The sequence below is a fragment of the Cynocephalus volans genome, chromosome 2 (genome assembly GCF_027409185.1).
Source record: "Cynocephalus volans isolate mCynVol1 chromosome 2, mCynVol1.pri, whole genome shotgun sequence".
In the NCBI taxonomy this organism is placed as follows: domain Eukaryota; kingdom Metazoa; phylum Chordata; class Mammalia; order Dermoptera; family Cynocephalidae; genus Cynocephalus; species Cynocephalus volans.
Window position 1 is genome coordinate 149,212,227 of NC_084461.1, and position 26,566 is coordinate 149,238,792.

Genomic DNA, 26,566 nt, shown 5'->3' on the forward strand with positions numbered 1-26,566 from the left:
AGCCCCGTAATCCTTCTATAAAACAAGAAGAAAGGCAGAGACTGCTGAGGATTGCCATCAATGAACCCCGACCTCCCAAACTACAGCTTGCTTGGAGAGGGGTGGAGTAGTGGGGAAGCCTGAGGCCAGGCAAGCTGAGCGTGAATCCCAGCAGCTGCCCAACCTTACTTAAGTCACTAAACCCCTCTAGAACTGGGTTTCTGCATCTGTAAAGTAGGAGTAAACAAATGGTTACTGTACACTAGATACTTTTGCACAAGGCTTATTTAATCTTTTGCAACAGCCCTATTAAGCTAGTATGATTATTATTTCCATTCTGCAGTTGAAGAAACTAAAGATCAGAGAGGTAAAGTAACTAGCCCACAGTCACACTGCCAATATGCTGCAGATCTGGGGTTGGACCCAGAACATCTGCCTCTAGATCCTGTGACCATAATCGGCAGTACAAAACTAACTCCTAAAACCCACCCCATAGAGTAGATGTGAAGATTGAACAAGAAATCTCCTGGGAGTGCTAAACAGTGCCTGGAGCATGACAGTGGCCATGTTTAGGAATGACACAGATTAGGGATTAGTACTTCTGATTTTTATAATTCAGCAGAAAGCGTGTATAACAGCTGAGTCTGGTCCCTTCTCCCGACTGGTGGTCTGTGGGTATCTCTTTATGCAGAAGGAGCAGAAGCATCGTCCTCCTCTACTAATTCTCTGAGCTCTGCAGACAATCCTTCTACCTCCTCCACTCCCCAGAGACAAGGCCTCCCCTCAGGCAGAAAGTAGCTGTTCCACTGGTTGCCCTGAGGGGTCTGCTGGTGGTGACAGCCCCTTTTCTTTCTGTGGGGCCTAGCAGGTCACTGTCTGGCACCCTACCAGGCCACCACCCCCTGCCAGGCCCAGGCTCCACTGGCCAGTGGCTCAGTTCTGTCTGGCCTGTCAGTGGACTCTTGGAAATGGAGGTTGATGAGGAGCAGAGCCAGGGGGAGTGGACAGCTGTGAGAGACCAGAAGCACTAGGCAGAGGGTGAGCATGTGCAGAAATTGGAGGCCCACATCAGAGCCCCTGCTCTCTGTTGCCACCGGTTTTTGCAACAGCCAAGCAGGGAGACAGCGGCAGCCAGGATAGAAATCCCCCAGGTATAAAAACATGGCTTTAGGCTAACAAGGGTGAAACTGTGCCGGAGAGGTCTGTCAGGCTGTCCGAGGTGGGAAACCTCCAATCAAATGAGGTCATTCCCAGAGGCTCTTTCTGTGTTGAGGAGAGTCAACAGGGGAGGGCGAGAGGGAAGGAAGGAGAGCAAGAGAAAGAGAACGACTAGAAAATTGAGATGCTTTCTGAAGCCTGAGCATTTCCTCCCCTAAGTCTTATGACATTCAAAGGGTACCTTGACACTTGCAGCTTCCTATGGAGAACGGACAGTAGAAGTCAAGAGGCTTTGGAGGTAGACAGTCTAGGTATGAATCACTCCTCAGTCCTTTACCAGCTTCGTGACCTTGGGCAAGGCCCTTAAGCTCTCTGTACCTCAGTTTCTTCATCTGCAAAATGGAGACTATAGAACCCACCTTGAAGGGTTCTCATGAACATGACTGAATGACGGCTAGATGGAGGATGTGCAGCGAGGCTGGGAAAGCACAGAGCAGCTTCAGTGGCTAGGGAGGGCCAGCCTTGCTGTGACCCACTTAAGTCAGACATGTAAGCTGGGTGGAGTTAGGAGCTGGGGCAGAGGGTCGACTAAAGCATTCTGCATCCCAGTGTTCCAAAATATAAATCCCACTCCAATGTATATTTAAATTGTTATTCTTCTCTTTGAGTTAGTCCTGCCTTTAACAAAAGACCTAGGCATAGGCACTCAGCCTGTCAGGGCAGAGGGCACAATGAATTCCCACGTACAGGACATTCAGAGTGTTTAACAGAAACACCACCTTACATGGCAGCTTCGTGTAGGATTTGGCCTCAGAGGGCCACAAACTGGGTTCAAAACCCAGCCACCACTTAGAAGTGATATAGTCAAAAGTGAGTTATTTAATCTCTCTTGAAGTCTCCCATTCCTCATAATGATGTTAATCATGCCTGGGATTCTGATGGTGATTTAATCAGTAGATGCATGTAAAGTGCCCAACACAGTGCCTGGCACCTTGGAAGCTCTGCATGAGTGCCATCCATTAGCTCTCATTAGACATGCTTGCCACTAATGCTTCATCATCCTTCTGACCCCCAGGATGTTGCCACCTAGCACAGGGTGCCCACTCTGAAATGCATTGGGAGGCACTGGGAGCCATGGGACAGGAGCTCTGAGCTGATGTGCTAGTAGAGGTGAATGTGGTTTGTGTTAGGCCTGACCTCCCAAAGGCCTGCATTTTATAAGTCAGTCAAGGATAGGGGTGCCACTTGTGACTGTTGAGGAAATGGAGGTTTGGCTGGTCCTTCCAAAGACAGTGCCTCCTGATCTAGAGACCCGTGTTCTCATGAAGTGTTTACTAATGTGTACTAGATAAAATTGCAGGGAAATGCTCTGAGCCAAAAGAAGACTATAGTTAGGAAATGCTGTGTGCTCCATTGCAATATTAAAGACTCATAATGCATATTCACATAGTAAAGGCTCCGAGAAGTTCTGCTCTAAAAAAACCAGTTTAACTTTGCCGAACTTTCATCTTCCAATTTGTATTTGACCACAGATCCTCCCTTCCCACCTCCATTTCTATGTTTCAGGGAACCTCTATTTCTATGTTTCAGGGAACCTCTATTAACATCTTGTAAGAGATGGACTTTGGAAAACCTGCTTTAGGTGTTCAGGAGTACTGCTGTGGATACTTGAAGAGTGTTTTTAGTAATTCAGAATAGGGGGACCTCAAGTTTTAGGGAGCAAAAGAATCATCTGGGATTCTTCTTTAAAATGCAGATTCCCAGTCCCCAAATACAGGAAGTCCGTAGGTAGGTCTGGGGTGATGACAGGAGTTTGCATTTTAACATCATTTTAGGGCAAGTGGTCAGGAGTACACCTTGAGCAACGCTGGCTTAGAACCTCGCTACTGGAAATACAGTGCTGGAAACAGCCCTGTAGCCATCACCTGGTTGCTTGTAACTAATGCAGGCTTTCGAATCCCATTTAGGACTGTGGGGTTAGAATCTACACTTTAACAAGATCACTGAGTGGTTCTGATGCTAAGTAAAATCGGAGAAGCATTGATTCAAAAGATTTTTGTTGATGGTGTTTGTTTTGGTTTTGGTTTTTGTCCATTTGTTTATTTATAGTAAAGAACCATTCCAAAAAAAATAAAATAAACTGGATAAATACAGCAAGCTTACTGTCAAAAATTTCCCTCCATGTCTTCAGCCAGAGTCATATTAAAGAGTGACCTTACCTGGATCGTATCCTTGCTCAGTAACAGAGCCTTGGTTATCCTAAGCAGCCTTAGCTTTCTTTCCCATGTCCACCTGAAGAGTCGGAAAGCCAGCAAAGCGGCTTTCCGTGGGGCCTCCACTCTGCCAGGTCTCTGGTCAGACCTGACTGATCTTCCATTGCTAAGTCGTAGGAAAAGCCAGAAGGGCCTTTGGGGCAAGAATCTCTGGCCTTGCAAGTCACAGAATGACAAAAAGAATTGGCAGGGAGTAAGAGGAAAACTTCCAACAGACCTTCCAAAAGGAACACAAGTACAGTTTTACTTCTTGCAATATTTAAGAATGGCGGTTGCTCTGTGGGGGGAGAGTGAAGAACATGAGGAACAATGGTCCATCAGGCAGCCAGGGTATTAATGGCAGGTGAAACCTTCCAAATGAGCATGCTGTCAGCCAATCTATTGCTTTAAAGGGCTGGCAGTGCGGGAGACCTAACAGAGGCAATGAAGAACTAATCTCATATTGCCAGGTTAAATCAAGTCAACCTTGCCAGATCCTTTCACTTCTTAGTTACATCAAGCCAGAATACTTTCAATTATTCCCCACTTCCAACTTGTCAGCAGGCATTGGGTAAAATGCAAATGGAATAGTGCCCTTCTCTGGTGGAGAGCAGGAAATATCATGAAGAATAATCTTTGATTATTGAGCTCTTTCTCTGTCTTAAGTACTATACATTTATCATCTCATTTCATATGCACCATCCTATAGCATCTCTGTGCACTTCGGTGTAGAAGGTGCTATTAAAATCCACTCTGTAGATTGGAAAACTGAGCCTCAGGAGTTCAGTTACTTGCTCAAGACCACACAGCTGATGAGTAATAGACCAGGTTATAATAGACCAGACCATTCTGATGCTAAAGTCCATAATTATTCACTATTTTTCTAACTGGGCCAAGATCCCAGTGCCACCCTGGACAAGTAGACCAGGGGCCAAGCACTATGTCTCAGGGAGCTCTGAGCTTTGAAGTGACTTCCTTAAAATTTTCTAAGTGCTCCTCCAGTGTCCAGGACTGGCCCGGATCAGGAATGCTAACTGGGAGGAGCTCCCCAGTCCAAACTAGGAGCCCTGGTCCCCATTTCTCCCCTTCAGGATGCTCTCCAACCCCCTACCATTCTTTACCCCCACCCTCAGGCATGTGGGGTCAACCAGATGCCCCACATTGATTTTGGCTTTGCATCTATGGGATAGTCTAGGGTGCAATGGCCAGCCCCGGCCAGCCCCAGCCTGGCAAGCAGATTGCTCCCACTGGCCAGAGAGCTATTTCTTTTGCAAGATCGTGTGATATCCGGCTGCCATAATGGTGCTGACTTGCTTATTTGGGATGACTTTAGTTGTTTGTATAGACAGGGGCCCAGCAGAAATATATTTTCCCATGGTCCCACACACCTTAGGCAGGACCCTGCAAAAGCTCACCTTAAAGCAAAATAACTCACAGGCAAAACCAACCCATGGTTGCCATCTTTCTGTTTACTCAAGAACCCCTTTATGCTTCGACTACAAGTCAGCAGGAGGCTTTGACTTTTGCCAGTCCTACAGGGACCCCCATCCTTCATTTCCATCACAAAGAGCACACAGCACCAGGTTTCTTCCTTCTTGCCCCAACTTGCTGCCTCTTACCTTTCCATTGCTTCATGAATTTTCCACCTTCCCCATCATTAGCTGATCTCAAACACAGCCCTAGGATTTATTAGGGTCACCACCTGGACTACCTGTATTTTTCTTGGGGGAATGAGAACTTGTCAAGGACCTAGCTCTAGATGGATAAACAAACCTATATGATGCCAAGAAGACTCAAAAAGAAAGAGAAGTAAAAATGGCTCAGAGGCACTAGGCAGGTGATAGGTGGTCACAACCATTCTAAGTACCTTGTGTGGATTATCCCAGCTGATCTTCCCAACACTCCAGTGAGGGATCGTTATCATAGTCATTACCCCATCTTTATAAATTCACCTGCACAGCCAAGCAACTAAGATAAAGATGAAGAACATGACCAGCATGCAGAAGGCTCCCCAGCCAATACTTTCTGTAGAGGTGACTGCAATTTCTAACTTTCTACCATAATTGATGTATTTTGCCCGTTCCTGAGTGTCCCATAAATGGATTAGTAAGTACTCTTCCAAGCCCGTGATTTTAACCATTCCTCCTGGCCCAATGAGTAGGGAAGGTACATTTGGTGCTTGGTGGTACCTCCCCTCAAACCATGGTCTCTAGAAAGAGTGGGCCTCATTTTAAAAATCTGAGCTTCTGACCAGTCTCCAACAGAGCTATCCATGGCACCTTTAGTGAATTTTTGGGGTCGATTTGTGCCACCCTGTCACAAAATGAAAGTGAAAATGTAAATTGAAGTGTTTCTCTTAAGCTTTTAATACCTAAGAAAGCCATAGTGTTCATGGAGGTTGGAGAGGGAGTCACTTGTTTACCAAGCTGCAGGGAGCAAACAGTACCAAAACTTAAAAGAAATGCTTCCATCTGATTCTCCATAAGCTGACCAGTTTACAAAGATCAAAGAGGAAAATAAGTGAAATAAGCATCCTCTCATTCCTAGAATCCTTCCCCATGAAAGTGATGATGTAAGGACTCAGGCAGCCTCCTCCAGGCAGAAAGAAGTGCACGTTTCAGCCAACTCTGACACATCCAGATGTTTTACTGTGACTGCTTTACAGCCTCTCCGTTTGCACGGGACCTCCTCCCCTCTGAGCATTGGTTTACTCGTAAGAGTTCAATTAAGGCTTTGTGCTTAAATCTCTTGATTATTTAGGAGCTCCTTTTACAATCTAGCAGAATAAACTAAACAGGGGCTGGAAACAGCTGCTAGAAACCTACACCCAGCACCAGAGGCAAGAGCCACCTTGTGCTGGTGGTAAACAGCTGCAGGGGGCGTTGAAGCTCACAGGTAAATAGTGTGGTCTTCAGCCACCTACGTTGACAGGAATGAATTGTGAGGAATCTTGTTTCTCCTGATGATTCCTTTTCAGATGCTCATTTCAACAAGTCAAATTCTTTTCCGGCCGCAGGAGTAGAGGGGCCTTCAGAAGTGATTAAATCTCACAACCACCCACACTCTCCCCAGCAGATGGGGATCCACTGCCCTGTCTTCAGACTCCCTTCAGGAAGGAAATGTCTCCTCCTTCTGATAATGAAGAAGACAATGAGTGATGATCTCATTGGATGCGTTTTCCCGCTTTTTATCCATAGATGCTGCTTAACCACCTTGATAACATATTCATCTTCTCCGAGCCTTGGTTTTATCCTCCATAGGGTGGGTGATGTGATAATACAATTTACTGATCTCTCACTGAACGAGGCACTGCTCCAAGTACTGTACATGTAATAGTTGCTTTATCCTCTCAACAGCACTTTTTTTCCCCAATTTTATGAATATTTATTTTTGTGGGGTACAGTGTGTTGTTTCAATACACCCATATACCACACAATGACTCACTTAGAGTAGATAACATAGTTTTGTACCTGTTAGTCCATCCCTTCTCCTGCCCCCAGCCCCGTCCCCTCCAAGCCTCTGGTAACCACTATTCTCCTCTCTACTTCTATGAGAAACTGTGCAGTATTTGTCTTGCTGTGCCTGACTTATTTTGATTTCTAGCTATTTATTTTTAGTATGTCTCATAAGTTTTCGAGTTATGGTTACCATGAGCCTTACAAAAAATATGTTACAACAGATTATTTTCAACTAATTACAACTTAACTTTGAAGCCTAAGAAAAAAGAAAGAACGAAAGCCAACTCTATGCTTTGGTGTCATTCCCCCAGACACACTTTTTTACATTTTGTTGTTTCAAGTTACATCTTTTAATATTGCCTATCTCTTATATGGCTGTTGTATTTGTTGTTGTCTTGTTAGGTTTGTCCGTTCGTCTTCATACTAAGGTTATAACCAGTTTACTCAGCACCCTTACAACATTGGAATATTCTGAGGCTGTCTGTGAACTTACTTTTCTAATAAATTATGTGCCTTTCAATGTTTTCTTGCTGCTCCTTACCGTCATCTTCTTTCAGATTGATGAACTCTCTTTAGCATTTCTTGTAAGGCAGGTTTAGTGTTGATGAATTCCCTCAGCTTTTATTTGTCTGGGAAAGACTTTATTTCTCCTTCATATTTAAAGCTTAGTTTGGCTGGATAGAAAATTCTTGTCCAGCAGTCTTTTTCCTTCAGTACCCTGAATACATCATCCCATTCTCTCCTGGCCTGTAGGGTTTTCTACCAAGAAATCCACTGAGAGACGTATTAGGGCTCCAGTGAATGTTATGGGTTTCTTTTCTCTAGCTGTTATCGGTATTATTTCTTTGTCTTTGGTTTTTGATAATTTGATTATGATGTGCCTTGGGGTGTTCCTCTTTGAATTGAATTTGATTGGTGACCTCTGAGCTCCTGTACCTGGATGCTGTCATCTTTCTTTATACTTGGGAAATTCTCAGCCATTATTTCTACATCTCTTCCTTTTTCTTCTTTGGCTATGCCAATTATGCGGAGATTATCTTGCTTGATGGAGTCTCATATTTGCTGTATTTCTGTTTCATTTTTTCTTGTTCTTTTTTCTTTTTGCTCCTCTGATTTGATAATTTCATATGCTTTCCTCAGTTTAAGACTGCTATTGAGTTTTTCAGTTCAGATAATGTATTCTTTATTTTTAGAATTTCTTTTTTTTTTTTAATTGATTTGTTTCCTTTGTCAAGTTTCTCATTCTGCTCCTGGATTGTTTATCAGATATCACTTAATTTTCTATCTGTATTTTCTTGTGACTCCCTGAACATCCTTAAGAGAGTTATTCTGAATTCATTGTTAGACATTTCATAAACATTTCCTGTGAGTCCTTTGCTGGTGCTTGGTTTGTTTCCTTTGACAGTGCCATATTTCTTGTCTTTCTCAATCTTTGTGTCTTTACGTTGATGCCTCCGCATTTGAGGAGACTGCTACCTCTTCTGGGTTTTATAGGTGTCTTGGGTGGTGTTAGACTTTTACTGGTTAATAGCAGAGCTTTGTCTCTGATCTGTGTTCTTTTGTGGTTTGGGGGGGGGGTTCAGTTCCATGTTAGATTTTTAGCTACCGCCACTGCTTACTCAGCACTGGAACAAATTTGTTGTCCTTTCATTAATTCCAGATTTGGGGAAACTTCCTGTGGGCACCAGCACTTGAACTCTGTGATTGCACTAAATTGCTGCTTTCCTGCTGATTCTCTGGGGAAGGCGTTTTGTGGTGAACAGATTTTAGTTGTTGGCCTTTCAATCACTTCTGGGTCATGTGAGGTCAGATACACCTGAACTATATGGAAATTCCAGCCCAGGACTGAGTCTTTACAACAAACTGCACCCCCTAAAGTTCTATTTTCCTGACCAGTCTCCATGGAGTGGGCCAGTGCCAATCAGAAGGCAGACCAGCCGCCCACACTGCACCCCAGTGCTCCTCCTCAGGCCAGCCTTCCCCCACATTACAAATGCTTCCCATGGGATGGCCTGTGCATGGGTCCTTCTCAATAACTCACCGGCCTCTGGGTGGTTCATTTCTTCAGTCGGCTTCAGCCCCTTGCTCCCATGTGGGTCCACAGGATCCTTGTCAGTGGTCTCACTGGCCTGGAGGTATGCTCCGAGGCCCTCTTCCCCCTGCAGACTCTAAACAACTTGACACAAAGGGCTCAGCTGTGGCTTTTGTCAGCTCCTGCTCCATGTGCTGCAACTTCCTGCCCTTCACCAGGCCAGCCCCAACATAGCCAGGGTTCAAAATGGTTGGAGCAGTTTCTTCTTGCTCTCTCTGCAGCTTCTCCCACCTTCACGAGCTCTGCGGGTCTCTCCTCCTCTTCCCCCGAGCCATAGCGATTCCTGGTTGGCAGTCTTTGCTTGTTTGGTTGTGGGACAGAGTGACACTGGGGACCATCTATTCCACCATCTTGATCAAGTCTCAACAGCACTTTCTAATATCAACATCATCTTCATTTTGTACATGAGGGAAACTGAGGCACAGAGCAGTTAACTGCTCAAGGTAGTAGCTACATAGGAGCCAATCTATATAAAAACCCTGCTCAAACCCAGACACCCTGTTCTGAAGTTTAAGTGTTGCATTATTCTGGTTTGTAGAGTTGCCATAAAGATTAATCAAGAATATATGTAAATTCTGCTCAATCTATATCATCTCTCATTACTATTATCATTAACCTATCATTATTTGGAAACGGCTAAGATTCTACAAGCCCATAGCGTGTACCAGTGAATGATTCTAAATATAAGGGGATTATATTCACTTATTTTCATGTCCAGTTTATGTAACCTGAAAAAGTTGAAAACTCCAGGGAGTTTCTGGTTATAGTAATAACTTTAGTACATTGAACACATGCTATATGCCAGACTGATGTTGTATGTATCTATCAATTCATCTGTTTCCTATCACATAACCTTATGGCATACGCACTATTATAACTCAGTTTTAAAGGCAAGGAAACTGAGTCTCAGCAAGGTTGATTATCTTTTCAGGTTCAAACAGCCAGGATCTAGGGGAGATGAGTTTCAAACCCAAATTCATCTGATTCCAAAGGCCAGGCTCTTACCTCTGATGCTATGAAGATTTTTTGGCTTTTTATCTTGGGACTTCCAATCCAAAAGATTCTATTCAGCATTAATTAACCTGATTTCTGCTTCATGTTGCCAGAACTGTTACGGAAGTTTCTCTCTGATTTTTTATCAAAAGCAATAAAAAAAAAAAAAAAATGCCTCACACATTTTTCCCAGAAAGTTTCTCCACGTCTACATTTCTCTGAAATTGCTGTTATAATTACCGTATAACGTATATGTGTAGAATGTAGCCAGAGCCATGATTTAGCATCCATTCTGACAGAAAGCACCTAGATGGTTCTCCTTGGCCATGTTTCACAGGGTGAAATAAGATGAGGTGCCACTGCCATGGGCCCAACTGGGAAGGCCTACGTCACTTTCCCATAAGTGCCGAGTCAGAACTGAGCCCTTTTCAAGGACTCTGCAGATGTCTCCCACCACCCTCACCACCCTCACCAGGAAAAAGCCAACACAAAAAAACAAATAAATAGGGAGATAAATAAATAAATAAATCATCCAGTGTCATAGAAAGGCTATGCCGCTTTCCTGCTGCTGTTGAATGGAGTCGTTGGCTACCTCTCCAGGTCCTGAACCAGCAATTCAGAACCGTTTGATTGCCTGCTTGATTGTTTGCGAGATAACTGCAAGATTGTCAGTGACAGGGTAATTTACTGAAGATTGCAATGTCAGACTCCATCCAAGGGGCTTGCTGGCATAAAGATGCCATTCTCATGACTGACAGGCCACTGAGAGATTGGAGTGCCAATTTAAAGTTCGCAGTGTCATCTGCAAGTGTCCGACGGCAGCAGCCCATAATCACGCAGCATGATGAGGTCATTACAGGCATAACGTAAGCTCACACTTAATAACGGATAGAACCCCAGATGCACATCCTCTGGAGCAGGTAAATGTAAATACGTGGGGGAAAATAATTTATATCTTTTTTTTTTTTTTTTTTCTGTTTTAGCATTTGTCATCTACTATTGCTGATGTGTTTCGGACATCTCCTTGGCAGATAGGCCTTTGAAATAAAAAGCCCAGAGTCAACAAAACAGTGGGGAAATGGGAGGTGCACAGTTTTGAAGCAGTCATAAGCCCAGAAAGAGTGGCAGGCTGGAGGGGGTGGGAGAGGAAAATGTTCAGTGCTTAATAGGAAAACTGTCTTAAATAATTATTCGAGCCCAAAGAGGTCCTCAAGCTAGTTATATGGAGTGGGTAGTAAATGGGTTGGAGGGGAAGGAAAAACTTTCCCAGCTTCAGGACAGAAAGGCCACCAGAGATGGATGGAACTCCTAATGGGAAGAGGCCGGTGACCTTAAAGAAATCTATAGTGCTGACAACAGTGGGTTTCTTCTCAGTGGAGAAGTTTCTGTGGCTGCTGAATGAAGCACTGCCAACATCTCAGCGGGGTATTTTTAAAATCTGAAGCAACCATTCTGTTGTAGATCCCTTCTGTCTGATAAAGGCAGTCCATGGAAGGTGATGTTCAAGGCCGATTCTATGCATTTTTTTCCCTTTTCTTTTCTTTTTCTTATTCTGCCAGTGGCCCTTAGGTCCAGATTGGACAATCTGAATGTGGATCTGAAACAATGCCTCAATGTCATTCTGCTACTGAGATACAATTCTCCAGCTCTGTTTCTGGAGTCTGAGGTTTACTAGGCTCTGGGGAGTATCTGATTCAGCTAGCACACTGGGCTGAGATGTTCAGAGTCTCAATTTCAAATGTCTCTAAATTTAAAGTGTGTGTGCCTGCTCACCCTCCTGTGTCTGCATTTCTAGGAAATTTTGTAAATCTAAATGCGTTACGAGGCAAGCAAGCAAGCAACATTTGCCCATGTGGAAAATGAGAGGCTAGTTTTAGTAATTTAAAGCCAAGCAAAACATGCAACCTCCTAATTTGTTTGTTTGCTTAAAAAGAAAGTAATGCATTAAAATAATTGTACATTAATTGCTAAATTATAGTGGAACTTTAGTGAAATTATATATTTCAATTTCATTAGCAGGACCTAACAAAAAGGGTAATGCCAAAAAATTACATTGTAGCAAATTTAAAGCACACAGCCAGGCCTCTGATTCAGCGTTCTGGTATAAGTGTTTGTCAAGACACAGCCCAGGGTTTGAGTGCATGTTTCTATGATGCTAATTATGGCCAAAAAAAAAAAAAACGTCTTGCCATCAAATCCAAGAGGTGCAAGCAAGTTATTCTCCAAGATCCTCCACTGTGTGTTCAATCAATTCCCAGCAGAGTAAATAAGGGTTAGCCAACTAATCCATTCTGATAGAAAATTCTAAAGAGCATACCTACCTTGAACATTCCTATCCTCAGACCTAACAGACACGTGGGGAATGGGAAACAGTCGTGTATTCATTCAACAAACATTTGCTGAGTGCCTAATTCCATGCTTTGCAATAAGCAAGGCATAAATATAGAAATTAATAAGAAGCTATTCTCTTCAAAGAGCTCATTTTCCAGAGAAGGAAGCAAGCATAAAGACATAATTAATTCCAGTACAAGAAAGCTGGCATTAACAACAATGGTTTCTAAAATTTATTGTGCCTTAGAATCACCTGAGAATCATGTTTGAAATACAGATTCCAAGATCTGCTCCTAGAGGCTCTCCCTGGGGATGTCTGGGGTGGGCCTGTAATTGTCCCCACAGGATTTTGATGCAAACCATTCTTTGAGAACCTCTGATTCGGGGATGTACAGAACAGAGATACCTAAATATCTTATTTCAGACTGCTATAACAAATATATTATAGTCAGGGTGGCTTAAACCAAAAGCATTTATTTGTCATAGCTCTGGAGGCCCAGAAGTCCAAGATCAGATCCAGTGTCTGGTGAGGGTCCGATTCCTAGTTCAGAGACAGCCGTCTTCTCCTTGTATCCTTACATGGCAGAAAGAGGGCTAGAGAGCTCTCTGGCGTCTCTTTTATAAGGGCACTAATCCCATTTATGAGGGCTCTACCCTCATGACTTAATTACCTCCCACAGACCCTGCCTCCTGATACCATCACTTTGGGGGTTAGGATTTCAAGATATGAATTTTGGAGGAACACGAACATTCAGTGCATGACACTAACCTGGCCAGGGGCATCACTAGGAAGGCTTCCTGGAGGAGGTGGCCACACCTAAACTGAGTCTCAAAGGATGAGTCGGCAATGTCTGTTTCCCCCACTATTCTGTCAGCTCCTTAAGGACACACGCCATGGTTCTTTGCTTACTGTTTAATTTTCAGCACATGGAGAATATTCAAGTATTTGTTGAATGGTAGATTAATGAATAGGAATCAGCCCAGGAAAAGGATGAATGGGCAAGAATCTAGACTAGAAAATCAGAATGTTCGAAGTTCTGCAGGCACACAGGAAGACAGACCAGAAGCATTTAGGTGAACGATGGCTCGATTTCCTGTTTCCCAGGCCAAAGCCATTTCTCCACATTTCCTGAAAAATGTAAAACTCACAGTGCCTGGTTTTCCAACTGGTCAGCAGTTCCCTCCCTGGCTTAGAGGTGCAGGGATGGAATGATTTGCTGCACTGAAGGGAGATTTTAGGAATCCCATGCATTTTGGTTACTTGTACACCCATTAGCACAGGTTTCTGGGTACTGGATATGGATAATTTTTGTGCTGTGTTGCTGGAAAGCAAAGTATTTGTTTTTATTTCCAACCTCCCAAATACTACTTGCTCACAGTGGGAAAAAAATTAAAAATTCCGGAAAAGTATATTAAGGAAAATGAAGAGAAAAGCATTCATCTACTAGCTGGAGATAACCATGTGTCAACATTTTCTGTTAATTCCCTTCCGTCTTTTGTTTTCAGTGTGTATAGATTGGAATTACGTTAGGCTTGCTGTGGGACACCTGCCAACTCAGGCCCTTGGGAAGGTTTGATACTGCTCCTGCCTGTGCTGGTAACAAAGGTGTTAGCTTCTCCAAGCAGCTTTGTGTCATTAAAATCCGCTGACCCTGGCTCTGCTTCTTCCCTTCCAGATGGCCTGGTGGATTGCCTGGACCCTGACTGCTGCCTGCAGTCAGCCTGTCAGAATAGCCTACTCTGCCGGGGGTCCCGGGACCCCGTGGACATCATTCAGCAGGGCCAGACGGACTGGCCCGCGGTGAAGTCCTTCTACGACCGCATCAAGCTCTTGGCAGGCAAAGACAGCACCCACATCATTCCTGGAGACAACCCCTTCAATAGCAGGTAGGCGCTCTTGCAGGCCGTTCAAGTTACTGGTTTCCTTACTGTTGGAGCAGGAGGCAGTGCTCCGCTTTCCTCACTTTGGGTGGGGCTGCAGAGGAGAGTCCTGGTCTCTCTGCAGGATTTGGCCACCTCCAACCCAGAACCTGCTGGAGACACTTATTGATTCCCTGTTGTTTAGATCACTCTTATGCTCTATTATGTTATGACATAATTGTCATTTTAAATCTCTTTGTATAAGGCCTCCAATAATGACTTTTGTTTGAGCATTGCTGAAATAGTTGATTCAACAGAGTATTTCTGAAAGCAATTATTAATTGCTGACATAACCTATCATCCGTAGTACCTTAGAGTCGAGATGATGCCAGTTGTGAGAATTTATTGAGCACCTAGGGTGAGCCAAAGACTTCATGTAGGTTATCTCTAATCTGCGCCGCAACCCCGTCTCTTGCAACTCCTAATTACCTACTATGTGCATGTATGAGCCACTGTGCTGCTGTGCCCGCTCATTCTCTCGAGTTTGTTTTTGCTCTCAGTTGCTAATTTGAGGTTTGGGATCAAATTCAGGATTTGTTTGTGGTCAAATCAGCCTTTTCCTTTGCCCTACAGCAGGTTAGAACGGGGCGCCTGGAGTAGAGAGCAAGAGGAAGGTTTGGCGTGGAGACACCTCCCCACCACGCTATCCCCTTCCCTCTCTGAGGCAGTGTTTCTGATCCTGAGGGTAGGGAGGAGGGTTAGGAGAGGCAGGGGTCTTCTTCTGGCCTGGCTGCAGGATGGCTCTCAACCTCGGCCGCTCCAGGTCCAGATGTTGATGGCGTCTGCTGATGTGGGGAGGGTTGGCATGGTGTTCTTGAGGGTGCCCCACCATATTTCTGTGCCCCTCGCTTGGGGAAGTGACTGCTGGTTGGCTCCTCTTTTACAAAACCTCTAGGCACCGGGAACTTGAGTGGGATGGCCCCCTCTGACAGCCACCCTGACACCATCTTTCTCTTATTTCTCTCTATCCTCACTCACAGGGGCTCAGGAGCAACTCCAGAGGCATACAGCTTACCTAGGCTCCCAGCCAGGGGAGGAGATTCAGACTTCACTTGTTACAGGGGCCCCTCACTGTATAAGTGATTCTCCTGGAGCTCCCCTCGTTAGACTTTGGGGAGGAGATGTCACTGGGCCAGAGCCTCTGGAAGGTTGGACAGCCCCCATCCTGGCAGCTCTTTTGACTATGGAAGTTCTCAAGAAGATCCCCTTAAGCCAACAACTTCAGCTTCTCTCTGTTTTAGTTTTACTAAAAATAAAATAGAAAAAGAAGTAATAATAGATAAGAAAAAAATAATCTCAACTCTCCTATTTCAGCCTGACACTTTCTAGCTATGTCACATTGGACTCACACACTTCATTTTCTTGATTAGTAAAATTAGAATAATATGATTTACTACACACAGTAATATTATCATTTATTTTAATGGAAGAGCCTCTCAAAAAGTTTTAAAAACCACAAATCTCTGGACAAAAAAATTTTTTTTTTTCTGCTTGTTAAATCCGAGTTCTGGGACAGTTTCTGTAGGTATGCTTCCTTTTAATTATGAACATAATTCATCTTGCAGAGAGTCATGACCAGGGCTTGCACTAAGCCATAAGCATTTCAGTGGGGTTTTGCATACAGTTTGCTTATACTGTAAATGCAGCGTCTGTTTCAATTCACTTCCTAATTAACATTTTATTATTTCTACCCTAAATCTAGGCATTTCCTGATAGTCTCCTTTTCATACTCTTTTTTCACCTATTCCTTCTAATTTAATCTTATCCTCCTCACCAATAGTTACCACTTCCAGAAGGCATCTTGAGCTAGAGCCAAGATACAAAACAGCAGGATATTTGGGACAGGATACAGGGACTCCAGGATATTTGGTGGACTGTACGAGCCCAAGAGACTTCAGCAAAAGAAAGTTGCTCTAGAGAAAGCCTTTCTGGAGCTTTGAATGTAGCAATAAGTAGCACCACCCAAATGAAACTGCCCTCTCCAGCATGTCTGTGTGGATACATAATTCAGAAATACAAAACGTACTCCAAGACATAGGTTGAAGTTCAGTAAGCATGTGAATTTCAGTGCATTATCATCTGACACATAATGAAGGACAAAGCTAGCAGTAAAAAAGAACTTAATTCAAGACTTCTAAAAAGGCGTTCCTGTAGATAATGGCATACAAAAATAACTAAAATGCCTTGACTCCAACACTATAATTTATAGAGCAGATCTCACTATCTAGATAATGTGATAATTGTTACACATCAATAATCATAAATAGAAATGAACTGATAGCAAGTCTTAGCTGAATCTTTTCTGCAAATTGACTGCCTGGAAACGATAAAAAGCCAGTAGCAATGAAGAATTAGAAAAATAGAGGGTAGAAATCACAGGTAACCCAGGTCCTTTTATTCCTACTGCACTCAGCAAAGTCTTTTGCTACAGAAATGATTTAAAAGAAATAGCAGTTGTATAAAGAAGGAAGGAGAAGACCCCCCACAGTGAAATGTAGTCCCAATATTGTTTTCTCATCCCTACCCCTGTGTACCTTGTGGTCATCAACACACGTCATCGATTTTAAAATAGTGTCTGCTAAGGCCTTAAAGAAATCTGAGGAAAATGGAAATGAACAAAAGGATTATTTTCATAAATTAGTTTTCCATTTTCAAAAGACTCTAGCACTGTGGTTGGAACCAGCTAAAAATGGGATTTATTTGTTAGACAGCCAGTAGCAGACAATTAGAGCTGTCAGTGAAACAGTCTAAACACTCCTGAGATCATCAAAGGGTTGGAGTTGAGCAGTTGGAGGTATTACTAATAAAAAGAGAGATGCTTAGAGACAGCGTCCCTCCAGTTTTCATGGCACCTGGGATTGCAAAAGTAAGTGCATTCCAAAAGTGAAACAGACTTTGACAAGATTCTGGCAAAGAATGGGTCAGCTTGATTACCTGGTGCAGAAATTGGCAGTGTGTCCAGGAACCTGGGAGCCTGAAAACCTCTCTGCCTTCGCCAAATTGTCCAGTGTCTTCAAGGCCAAAAATATAGCTGCAGATCTGTCTGTTCAGCTGGGGGCTCCGAGCAAAAACAAAGTTTCTCATGGTCTCACTTCTCCATGAAGTCAAGAGAATTCAGGTGAGAGGAGACATGTACGTTCTCCGTCTGTGGACTTTGGATAGAATATTGTGGCATCTCCATGGCTTTACAGGATTTCCCAGAGAAAGCTGGTTGGAAACTGGCATTCTTGGGAAAGTTTTAGTTACTATGGTCTAGTGAGAGGGAAGCTTTGCTTGACGCTGGGAAAAAGTTGGGTAGAATTTTATCCATCTCCCCTCTCAAGATAGCAGGAATTTGACACAAGGTAAATATGTAGTTACATGGAATCCAGAATCTAACATGTTTCTACCAGAAAAAAATATACAGGTATAGATACAGATATAGATCTCCAATGTTCCCTCTTCCTTAGGCTCTTATGGATTGTGAGAAATTTTGCTCTTAGGGGGAAGCAAAAAACAATGTATGTGGATGTCTCAGCCTCATAAAAACTTCTGTGTGCTCCCCTTCACCCCTTCTGACATCCCAGTCTCGAGGTGAGACTTTGGCTTTCCTCCAAAGCCAAAGAAGAAAATGAGTAGCCAGATGGGGAAGCTCTCACCTGAGTATAATACTCTCTGTGCCAAGCCAAGGCGCACACATGAGTGATGAGGGGAAGCCTCAAGCTCAGGCCAAACAAAAGTCAAATAATGTCAAGAAATGGAGCAAGGCCAAGGGTAGAAGGAAGGTGCACGGGAGACCCCAGTGCCCAGCCAAGTGGTGGCAGATGCTGCCCGTGGATTTCATGCCAAAATGTTGTTAGATTTCTTCCTCATGCAAAGCAAAGCACTGAGACCTTTCTTTAGCCTATATCTCTCTGTGGTGTGATTGTGTGGAACCAGAGTTCATGTTTAAGGTCTTCTCCTTGTCTTAGGGATCAGAGGAGGACTGTTTTAAGACCAGGTGAAGGGTAGTGGGGAAGGGGAGCTCAACAACCCCCCTAGTCTCTTTGTTCTCCTGCCTGTGGCTCCAAAACCTGTGTTTTGTTTCTCTCTCAGCTTGGTTTCTCTTATCCGAGGCCAAGTAGTAACTACGGATGGGACTCCCCTGGTTGGCGTGAACGTGTCTTTTGTGAAGTACCCAAAATATGGCTACACCATCACCCGCCAGGATGGCACGTAAGTAGCTTTGTGGGATTTGTACCTACTCAGGACTGAGTGTGCATGCAAAGAGACAGGCGGTGCAATTGACTTGGACACGTGATTCCCCCCTTGGTGGCCTGGAATGCCCACCAGGCCAGACCTCTAGTGAGGATCCCCCCAAAGATATTGCATGCTTTTTAAGGTGTGGATGCAAAACCAGCAAACAAATAGAAAGGCCAACCTACTCAGGGCTGCTGACAGCCATTACCCTCCTTTTCCATGTCAGGTAAGTACTTTTGTGTGTGTGTTGGGGGTGGAGGTGGATTCTAGAAAGAAAAAGAGAAGGTATCTCTTAGAAACTAACTCCTATTTTAAATCAAAGGCAGTGCAGGGTGACAAGAATCCACATGACATAGTGTCCTGTGGTGATCCCCTTCTGTTTTCATCTATGGCTTTAGAAGTGTGTTGTTTTCGCTACCATGGGGGGGGTTGGGGATGTAATCAGAGAAGTCTAATTAAATACATTTAGCAGTCACCTGCTGTGTGAAGGAGGCAACCTTTCCCCATTATCTTCTGATTGGAAACACGTACCTGTTCAGCCCCCACCAAGATGAAAGCTCTGTCATTTTCTTAATCCACTGGGCATAGAGTAGAAATTTAAAGGAAAAGGTAAGAAGAAAAGAAATCTGTGGGAAGGGGAAATGGTCATTCACTCTGAGCTGGAAAAAAAAATTATATTCTATTCAAATGAAAAAGGGAACTGTTGCTGTAAATCTGATGCAACACATTTTTCTATAAAACTGGACTCTGGAAAATCATGGACATATCAAATAGGTAAGAATTGTGACTCTTGCCTTTCTCTGGTGAAGAGTCTGGCCTTATTTTCTAATGTCCTAAAGTGGCCTTGTATGCAGTTTTGAAAATTACCAGCCCACAGTAGCTCTACCCTCATGTTCCCACCTCTGAAATGCAAAGAAAGGGTCTATGCTTCACATCAAATCCTCATTATTCAATGAATTTCTATCGCACTCATACCTTTCTGTAGCCAAATCTAATTATTTTTAAAGCCCTCGGATAACAAATGTGTACCATGCAGGTCTATTTTGGCACTTGTTCATTCTTAGAAACCAGTGATCTTAAAGAACTACCTCCTTGAGTCAATTCCAGTAAAGTCCTGTGAAACAACACAAGACATTTCTGAGTTCTTGGTCTGCTGTCTGTCCCCTCCTCATGCTGTCCCAGCCGTCTAAGCTGCTTCCTGACTACTTATGGTCTAAACCCACTTCCCAGATCATCATTGCAACCTCCTGGATCAGTTACTCTTCAGCTTCTTCAGGTTACAAAGCCATGGAAATCACAGGACGTGTTTGGGAATGCTCCAAGGAATCCCACAATCTGTTGTATAGTGGTGTGTGCTACAAACTCATGTTGCTACAAACATCATGCCAACTAGGAGCAATTTTGCTTCAGACATTTGACTCTTCTGGATCCCCAGCAGCATGCATGCCCAATAAACACATATATAAAGTAACAAATTAATAAATAAATTATGCATGCTCTGATGTTTACCCCTGTATGCATATGCTCCTTGTTCATTCATTTTATGACTACTAAAAATACACTCAACAGGTTACCAAAACTGGGTACAGCCAGCAAGTCAGTATATTTTCATGGGGTTTTCCCTGTGATCCTGGCACTATGTTAGTTGTTGGGGATTCTGAAATGAACAAGACAGAGAGCACCACAGCCCTCAAAGGGTTGAGATTCCAGTGGGAGAATAAAGCTTAAAAGTGGGAAACTTCTCTCCTTTTCTGTTCATTGGGAAAGAGCTAGCTTTGTTTTACTTTACTGATAGTACACCTCTGTTCAGCTCCTGAGGAACAAACAAGAATATAGTTATGAATCATTGTCAAATATATCAGAAACAGAGCAGACGTTGATTAGAAAAATGCCATAATGAGCTCCCCACTGTGTCCCAATGTCGTATCATGATAACACCACTATTTAATGAACACCTCTTTAGCCTAGCATTGTGCTCAATGCTTTACACCGAGGGTCAGCAGACATTTTCAATAAAGGGCCAGAGAGTAAATAGTTTAGGTTTGCTGGCCATGTGATTTCTGTTGCAATGACTCAGCTCTGCCATAGCAGCAGGAAAGCAGCCATAGAGAATACATAAACAAATGGGTGTACCTGTGTGACAATATAACTTTATTTACCAAAACAGGTAGGGGGCCAGACTTAGCCCCTAGGCCATCGTTTGCTGACCCCCTACTCTGCACTCATCATGATATTTCATTCTCAGCCACAATGTGTGTGTCACTATCATTTTTCCCATTTTATACATGAAGAAACTTGGGCTCAGAGAGGGTTAATATGTTGCCTGTAGTCACACAACTAGCAAGTGATAGAGTTTGGGTTCCAGCCCAGCCTGTCTGCCTTTGAAGTTCTTTTCCTCCGTGTTCTGCTCCTCCCACAGCCCTCAGGTGAGGAGGCTGGAGCATCCTGCTTATTGAAACAGTCCACCCTTCTCAGTGGGCCTATTTATCCCCTCTCCAGGTTTGACCTGATTGCCAATGGGGGCGCCTCCTTGACTCTGCACTTTGAGCGAGCCCCATTCATGAGCCAGGAGCGTACCGTGTGGCTGCCGTGGAATAGCTTCTATGCCATGGACACCCTGGTGATGAAGACCGAGGAGAACTCCATCCCCAGCTGTGACCTCAGTGGCTTTGTCCGGCCCGACCCAATCATTATCTCCTCCCCTCTGTCCACCTTCTTCAGTGCTGCCCCTGGGCAGAATCCCATCGTGCCTGAGACCCAGGTAGGAATGGCAGGTGTCCGGGTAGAACTCTCAACACTTCCCTAACCAAAACCAACTGGCCAACTTCCTCCCAACACATCTCTCTCCTTGGGTGGGCCAGAAACTAATATTAAGAAGAAGGGACCAAAAGACTGGAACACAACAGAATTTGTAGCCACTGGAGAAGAAAGTGTAAATCCCTCCTGGACCTTTCGGATGTATGCAGATAGTCATTCAAGACTTCGGCAGTCACTGGAGCTTTTAATAAAATAAAAACAATATACATATGTGCAACCCACCTGCAAATTGCTTTTTATTCCTGTTAGTCACAGAGATACATGATAAGAGGAGCTTTAATGATCTACATCGGTGTTACGACAGAGGGCATATTACATTATTGCCTCCCTGTTGCTTTATACCGATTGTCAGTGGAAGTTGTAGGTTCATATAATTACAGCCTCTCGTGGCCTCCTTGCATGCAGCTAGCAATAAAGCCTGCTGTTCTTATTTACATCTTTTGCCAACAGTGTGGTTTTTAAAAAGAAACACAACAGTGACCAAGAATAATTATTAATCCAAAAATCATAACCTCAGCCCCTTCACCCTATGGTGTAAGATAAAGTTTGGTTGTTTTTTTGGTTTTTTTTTCTTTTTTTCTCAGCAGTAGTAAGTGGTTCTTGCACCCACATAAGCTATGATGCTTCAGTGAAGGAGGCAGCAGACAGGCAGTATCGGGGCTGCCAGTAACTCGCCTGCAGGCGTGTGTCTGATGGAGTGTGTCTACCCTGTGTTTCTCCTCCAGGTTCTTCATGAAGAAATCGAGCTCCCTGGATCCAATGTGAAGCTTCGCTATCTGAGCTCTAGGACTGCAGGGTACAAGTCCCTGCTGAAGATCACCATGACACAGTCAACCGTGCCCCTGAACCTCATCAGGGTTCACCTGATGGTAGCTGTAGAGGGACATCTCTTCCAGAAGTCATTCCAGGCTTCTCCCAACCTGGCATACACCTTCATCTGGGACAAGACAGATGCTTATGGTCAAAGGGTGTATGGACTCTCTGATGCTGTTGGTATGTTTTGGTTTCAACCACTTATTGACTCATGTTTTTAGTCATGCGTTGATTCCACCAATATATATTGAGTTTCTAGTATATGCCAAATACCATTCTAGTAGATAAAGACACAGGGGTCAGTAAGACAGACAAAAGTCCTCTTTCGTGGGCCTTACATTCTAGTGGAGGATTAAGATAATAAATACAGATTGGACAAGGAAATAGCAAGCAGTGATAGGTCCTAATAAGAAAATAGAAATAAGTGATATATACTGGGGAGGAGGGGTAACTGTGGAGAGGCATTCAGGGAAGGCTCCTCAGCAGGGTGACATTTAAGCAGAGACTTTAGTGACAAGAAAGAGCTACATGAAAATCAGAAAAAGAGCATTCTTGGAAGAGAGAACAGTGAGGTGTGTTTGGGGGGCAGAGAGAAGGCCAACGTGGCTGGAGTGTAGTGGACAAGGAGAATATTCAAGATGAAGGGAGAGAGGTGGGCAGGGGCTAGGTCATGTCCAGAGAGTGCACTTGCAAATGGCACAGAACGCGCCTGGAGAATCAGAATGGAGCTCAGGGAATCTGAAAGCCACATGGTGTGTTTCAGGGCTTTGCCTTTTGAGGGGGCCACATGATTCCCCCCTTATGAAAGAAGGGTCATGTGATTATGAGAGATGTGAGCTGGGGATTAATCTCAAACTTCCTGGTATCTTCCTACTTGTGAGAAGCTATCTGGAGATTAATTAAAATCCAGAATCCTGTATTCACTTCACCAACAGGCTCGTGGTTTTCAAGAACTGTGAGTGCAGATAAGTTACCAAAATAAGAATCAGCAAATTCAGAAACGTTCACTGTAACTGGCAGTCAATGTTTATCAGACATTCCCTTTGTACAGAGAACATTGTGCTAAATCCTTTGTCTTGGGTAACCTCCCAATAACCTTACCAAGTAGCCACTTTCATAATCACCATTGTGCAGATGGGGCAGAAGGGAGACAGTAAGAAAGTTGCCTAACATCATGCAATTAGCAAGTTACACAGGCTCAGAATATGAGCTCAGTGGTCTGCTTCATCAGTGAGTGGAGCTAATAACTTAATCAACATAGCAATAAGTTACTGGGGTAACTAGCACGTTTAATATAGAACACTGGCTAAGCATAAAAATACATTATATCTGGCTTTAGCCAATCTCAAAATGACACCCAATATCAAAACATAGACTGAATATTATAATGCACCCCTATGTACTCCAGCTAACACCATTATCAACTCATGATGAATCTTGTTTTTTCTGTGCCCTTATCTATTCCCCTGCCTCCCATATTTTTCTGAAGCAAGTTCCAGACATCACATCAGCTCACGTATATTTCAGAATATATCTCTGCAAAACACTTTAAAAATATAACAGCAATATCATTATCATAATAAAAAAATGCAATAATTTCTTAATATCAAAGAACATCATTGTTCAATATTTCAATGGTCTCATGAATATCATAAACTTATTTGTTTGAAGCAAGATCCTATTAAGATCTGTCTTTTGCAGTTGGTTAATTTCTCTTAAATTTGTGAAAATTTTTAAAATCTTACCTTCCATCTTTCTTTTTCTTTTTTTTTTTAACCATTACAATTTACTTGTTGAAGAAACTGGGTTGTTCACCTGTAGAATTTCCCACAGTCTGTTTGTTTTATTTGTTCTGTGATTGCATACTGGGGCTTAACATGTTCCTCTGTCCCCTGTATCTCCTGTAAATTGATAGTTGGATCTTGAGGCTCTCTCAGGTTCTGGTTTGATTTTTGGTTTTGGCAAGACAACTTGGTAGGTGGTGCTGTGTTCCTCCATCGAGAGGCTCCTAATGTCAGCTGTGTATCTTTTAGTGCTTTTGGCAGCCACTGATACTCATTGCCTAGATCTATTAGGTCATTAGGGATTGCAAAATGATATTTTCATTCTATCATTGCTTCTTCATCTGTGTTTTCTACATCTTCAGCTAGAATACTTTTACAGAGAGATATTTTCTCATTAACTACTTGGTTGTTTGAAGCACAGTTCAAATAAGAAAGAAAGGATAAATGCTTGATTCTTTCCCTTTATTTACTAGTTTTCAGTATGAATTGGTTCATCCTCCAATGATGGCAAATTAATGCTTTTTAAATACCACTTTGAACTCATGAATTGAAATGTATCTAGTATGTTTTCATTCGTTGAAATGACTATCCTTACCAATGGTCAAATGGTGCCAAGTTTGGTCAGTGGGAGCCTCTTCAGGCTGTCTCCCTAATCCTTTTGACATGACCCTAGTAGATTTTGATGCTTTCCTTGTTATCTAGTATAATAAAATCATCTAGTCTCATCTTGTTTATTTTTTGCTCCAGTCATCTGGAGCCTTCAAGGAGCCTTGATTCCTTTTAATGAGAAATAATATATCAGGAGCCCAGGCTGGGCACTAGCAATTCTGTTTGCTACTGGGTTGGGCATCGTTTCTTGGCATTTTCAGAGGACAAGTGAGAAAATATATGGGTAGTTTTTTTCGAAGATAAAATGTATCCTCTATTCATATCGGCACTTCTGTATCTCAGGATTTCTTAAAAGCTGCAGAGAATCCCCAAAGGTGGCACACATAGTTAAGAGTTTAATGTAGTAGGAACAGCAATAATAACAATGCCTCATATTTCTAGAGCAGCGTTCCAATTAAAAGTGGATGGCACCTCAGCACTTTGTTTCATCTGTCCTTACCACAACTCTCTGAGAAATTGAGGCTTCATTTACCCCATTTTTCATACGGGGAAAATGGAGCCACAAGAAAGTGTGAGTGGGAGCTGAGCTAAGATGAATGTCCTTTATCTCATGCCTCCCACTTGTCCATGTGGCAAATGCAGGATTTTTACAAACAGTTTTTGCATTCTATTCCCCATTGAATTTCCACATACCTGGCAAGCTGTGCCCCATTCATGCCTCCTCTCCTGGCACTTTCTGGAATTTTGGGTGAACCTACAAAGGTCTTTAACTTATACAAGCGGTTGCCCCCAGAATCAAAGGCCTTTCTCCTAGTGAGCAAAAATATATAACACGTAATATAATAAATGCATGCCATGAACATCAGGCTAAGAGAAACAGTCTCCTGTCCATCTCTAAAGGAGAACTGTATTAGGTTTTTAAATGATTCCTGTCCTCGCTCCGTGTCACTGGGGTCATTTTTGAAAGCAAGCTTTTCATTGGAAAGGTCTTTCCATCCCCACAGAGTACGGCTGTGTAAAGTTTCAAGGTTGAGTTCAACTCAAAATCTGAATTTAATATTTGGAATCACAAGGAGAAAAGCAATCAGCCCACCTCTTAGAGTAAATTTTTGTAGCAGAATTTGTATTACCATGAACATGTGTTTCTCATTCTTACTAGAGAGCTCTGGAGTCATCAAGTAAACCCTGTCTTTTCTGCCACCTCCTTTTATCTTTCAGTGTCTGTCGGGTTTGAATATGAGACCTGCCCCAGTCTAATTCTTTGGGAAAAAAGGACAGCCCTCCTTCAGGGATTTGAGCTGGACCCTTCCAACCTCGGTGGCTGGTCCCTGGACAAACACCACATCCTCAATGTGAAAAGTGGTATGTGGGCACATCTCCTTTCCCAAATACAGCTTCGTCTCTTCTCTGGAACATTTTCTCTGACCTTGACATTTAAGCAGTAGCCCCTCCCCTTCCCTAAGCCATTTTTCATCAACTGCCCAAAAATATTCATAAATTTTCCCACCTTCTCCTTTTAAATATCAATGAAAGTTGGACTGTTTTGCCCAGAGCATCAGCCTTATTGCACCTCACAATTCTTCTTCATTTACCCCCACAAGCGTTATGTTATCCAATACCATAGCATTTGAGGTCCCCACCATTGCATCTCTCCCAGCATCGTGAAGAAATTGGACAGCTCCCCAGAGGTGGGAGCTTTCTGATTTTTCTCTTCTCCCTGTCACTTGCCCTCACCCTCAGTAGGCCAATACAGCGTCCTCCCCAGAGGGCTGCAGTAACCACTCCCATCTGCTGCCCCCCTAGGAATCCTGCACAAAGGCACCGGGGAGAACCAGTTCCTGACTCAGCAGCCCGCCATCATCACCAGCATCATGGGCAATGGCCGCCGCCGCAGCATTTCCTGTCCCAGCTGCAATGGCCTCGCCGAAGGCAACAAGCTGCTGGCCCCAGTAGCCCTGGCCGTCGGAGTCGATGGGAGCCTCTTTGTTGGCGACTTTAATTACATTCGGCGCATCTTTCCCTCTCGAAACGTGACCAGCATCTTGGAGTTACGGTAAATGGCCACACGGGCAAAATTCTCTGGCTCTCTTGCTCCCCACTGCTCCCGAGCTTCCCTGGGTAGATGGTGGCCACGTGTAAGGT

The 26,566-nt window shown here is 43.5% G+C and overlaps 1 protein-coding gene across 3 annotated transcripts in view; it reads left to right on the forward strand.

Moving 5' to 3' along the window:
- Window positions 1–26,566, forward strand: part of TENM2 (teneurin transmembrane protein 2) — an 890,342-nt gene that overhangs the window by 813,972 nt on the left and 49,804 nt on the right. For all 3 annotated transcript variants that reach the window (XM_063084119.1, XM_063084126.1, XM_063084134.1), the window contains 6 exons: window positions 13,940–14,150; window positions 18,258–18,377; window positions 20,901–21,162; window positions 21,944–22,211; window positions 25,643–25,786; window positions 26,228–26,477. In XM_063084119.1, the coding sequence (XP_062940189.1) occupies window positions 13,940–14,150; window positions 18,258–18,377; window positions 20,901–21,162; window positions 21,944–22,211; window positions 25,643–25,786; window positions 26,228–26,477 (1,255 nt within the window). The remainder of the gene's footprint in view (window positions 1–13,939; window positions 14,151–18,257; window positions 18,378–20,900; window positions 21,163–21,943; window positions 22,212–25,642; window positions 25,787–26,227; window positions 26,478–26,566) is intronic.